Consider the following 1,587-nt stretch of genomic DNA (forward strand, 5'->3'; position numbering starts at 1 on the left):
TATGTATATGTATATATATATATATGTATGTGTATACATTTATTCTAGTAATCTTTAACAGAATTACTTTTATTTATTTTATTTTTTTGCCACGAGGTGTGTTTTATTTTCATTAAACATACAGATAATTTGCTATAATATCCCAGGGCAAACCGGAGAATTTGGCAGTCCGATTTGGCGGGGGGGTCCCCTCAGAGACCCGCAGGCCGGTGGCGTCGGCACCGAGTGCCCGGGTTCACAGTGCAGCTTGTTGCTCTTGTCCATCTTGCAGGTGGCTCTTCTTACTCCACATCATGACTGGGGTGTCTCGAAGATGACAGGGGTGGGGAATCCTCTAGGTTCTTGGGAAATTTCACTCTGCTTCTCCTGCTCAGTGGTCTCTTTGGTTGGCAGGGTGTTCTCCTGCCTCTCCATTTTCTTCAGCTTGGCCTTATCGAAGCTGGCAATTTCCCCCATGTCCGGCTTGTCTGCCATTTTCTTAAAGCGATCTGTGGAATTCCACTCCGAACCCAGCGCCTGGTGCTCCCACTCAAGTTGCTGCAGCAAGAGACCCTGAATTACAATTACACTTTTATTAGTATTAATATTATCACAAAATTTGCTTCATGGTGTACTACTGTTTTACATGCTTTTTTTCCTTGATGAGATACCAAACCCATATTGGGGCTCATATATGCTTTAATCAACAATATGTAAGAACGCATATTTTCCCATATCCTCACTAAAATGAGACTTTATGACATTTAAAATTTTTTGAAACATGGCACATGAGCTTTTTTAAAAAAAATTTTTATTGTTATGTTAATCACCATACATTACATAATTAGTTTTTGATGTACTGTTGCATGATTCATTGTTTGTGCATAACACCCAGTGCTCCATGCAGAATGTGCCCTCTTTAATACCCATCACCAGGCCAACCCATCCTCCCACCCGCCCCCAGAACCCTCAGTTTGTTTTTCAGAGTCCATAGTCTCTCATGGTTCGTCTCCCCCTCCGATTTCCCCCCCTTCATTCTTCCCCTCCTGCTATCTTCTTTTTTTTTTCTTAACATATATTGCATTATTTGTTTCAGAGGTACAGATCTGTGATTCAACAGTCTTGCACAATTAACAGCGCTCACCATAGCACATACCCTCCCCAGTGTCTATCACCCAGCCACCCCATCCCTCCTACCCCCCCCCCAGCAACCCTCAGTTTGTTTCCTGAGATTAAGAATTCCTCATATCAGTGAGGTCATATGATATATGTCTTTCTCTGATTGACTTATTTCGCTCAGCATAACACCCTCCAGTTCCATCCACGTTGTTGCAAATGGCAAGATTTCATTCCTTTTGATGGCTGCAAAGTATTCCATTGTATATATATACCACATCTTTATCCATTCATCTGTCGATGGACATCTTGGCTCTTTCCACAGTTTGGCTATTGTGGACATTGCTGCTATAAACATCGGGGTGCATGTACCCCTTCAGATCCCTACATTTGAATCTTTGGGGTAAATACCCAGTAGTGCAATTGCTGGATTGTATGGTAGCTCTATTTTCAACTTTTTGAGGAACCTCCATACCGTTTTCCAGAGTGGTT

At 42.2% G+C, this 1,587-nt stretch overlaps 1 protein-coding gene across 1 annotated transcript; it reads right to left on the bottom strand.

Moving 5' to 3' along the window:
* Positions 1–205: 205 nt before the first annotated feature.
* LOC118022422 (thymosin beta-10-like) lies at positions 206–483 on the bottom strand. The gene has a single exon (XM_035023195.1). The coding sequence runs from the start codon at positions 472–474 to the stop codon at positions 292–294; it is 183 nt and encodes a 60-aa protein (XP_034879086.1). The 5' UTR covers positions 475–483; the 3' UTR covers positions 206–291.
* Between the last annotated feature and the right edge of the window lie 1,104 nt (positions 484–1,587).

This window comes from Mirounga leonina, unplaced genomic scaffold (assembly GCF_011800145.1).
Source record: "Mirounga leonina isolate KUSES-001 unplaced genomic scaffold, KU_Mleo_1.0 Mir_176, whole genome shotgun sequence".
NCBI classification, from domain to species: domain Eukaryota; kingdom Metazoa; phylum Chordata; class Mammalia; order Carnivora; family Phocidae; genus Mirounga; species Mirounga leonina.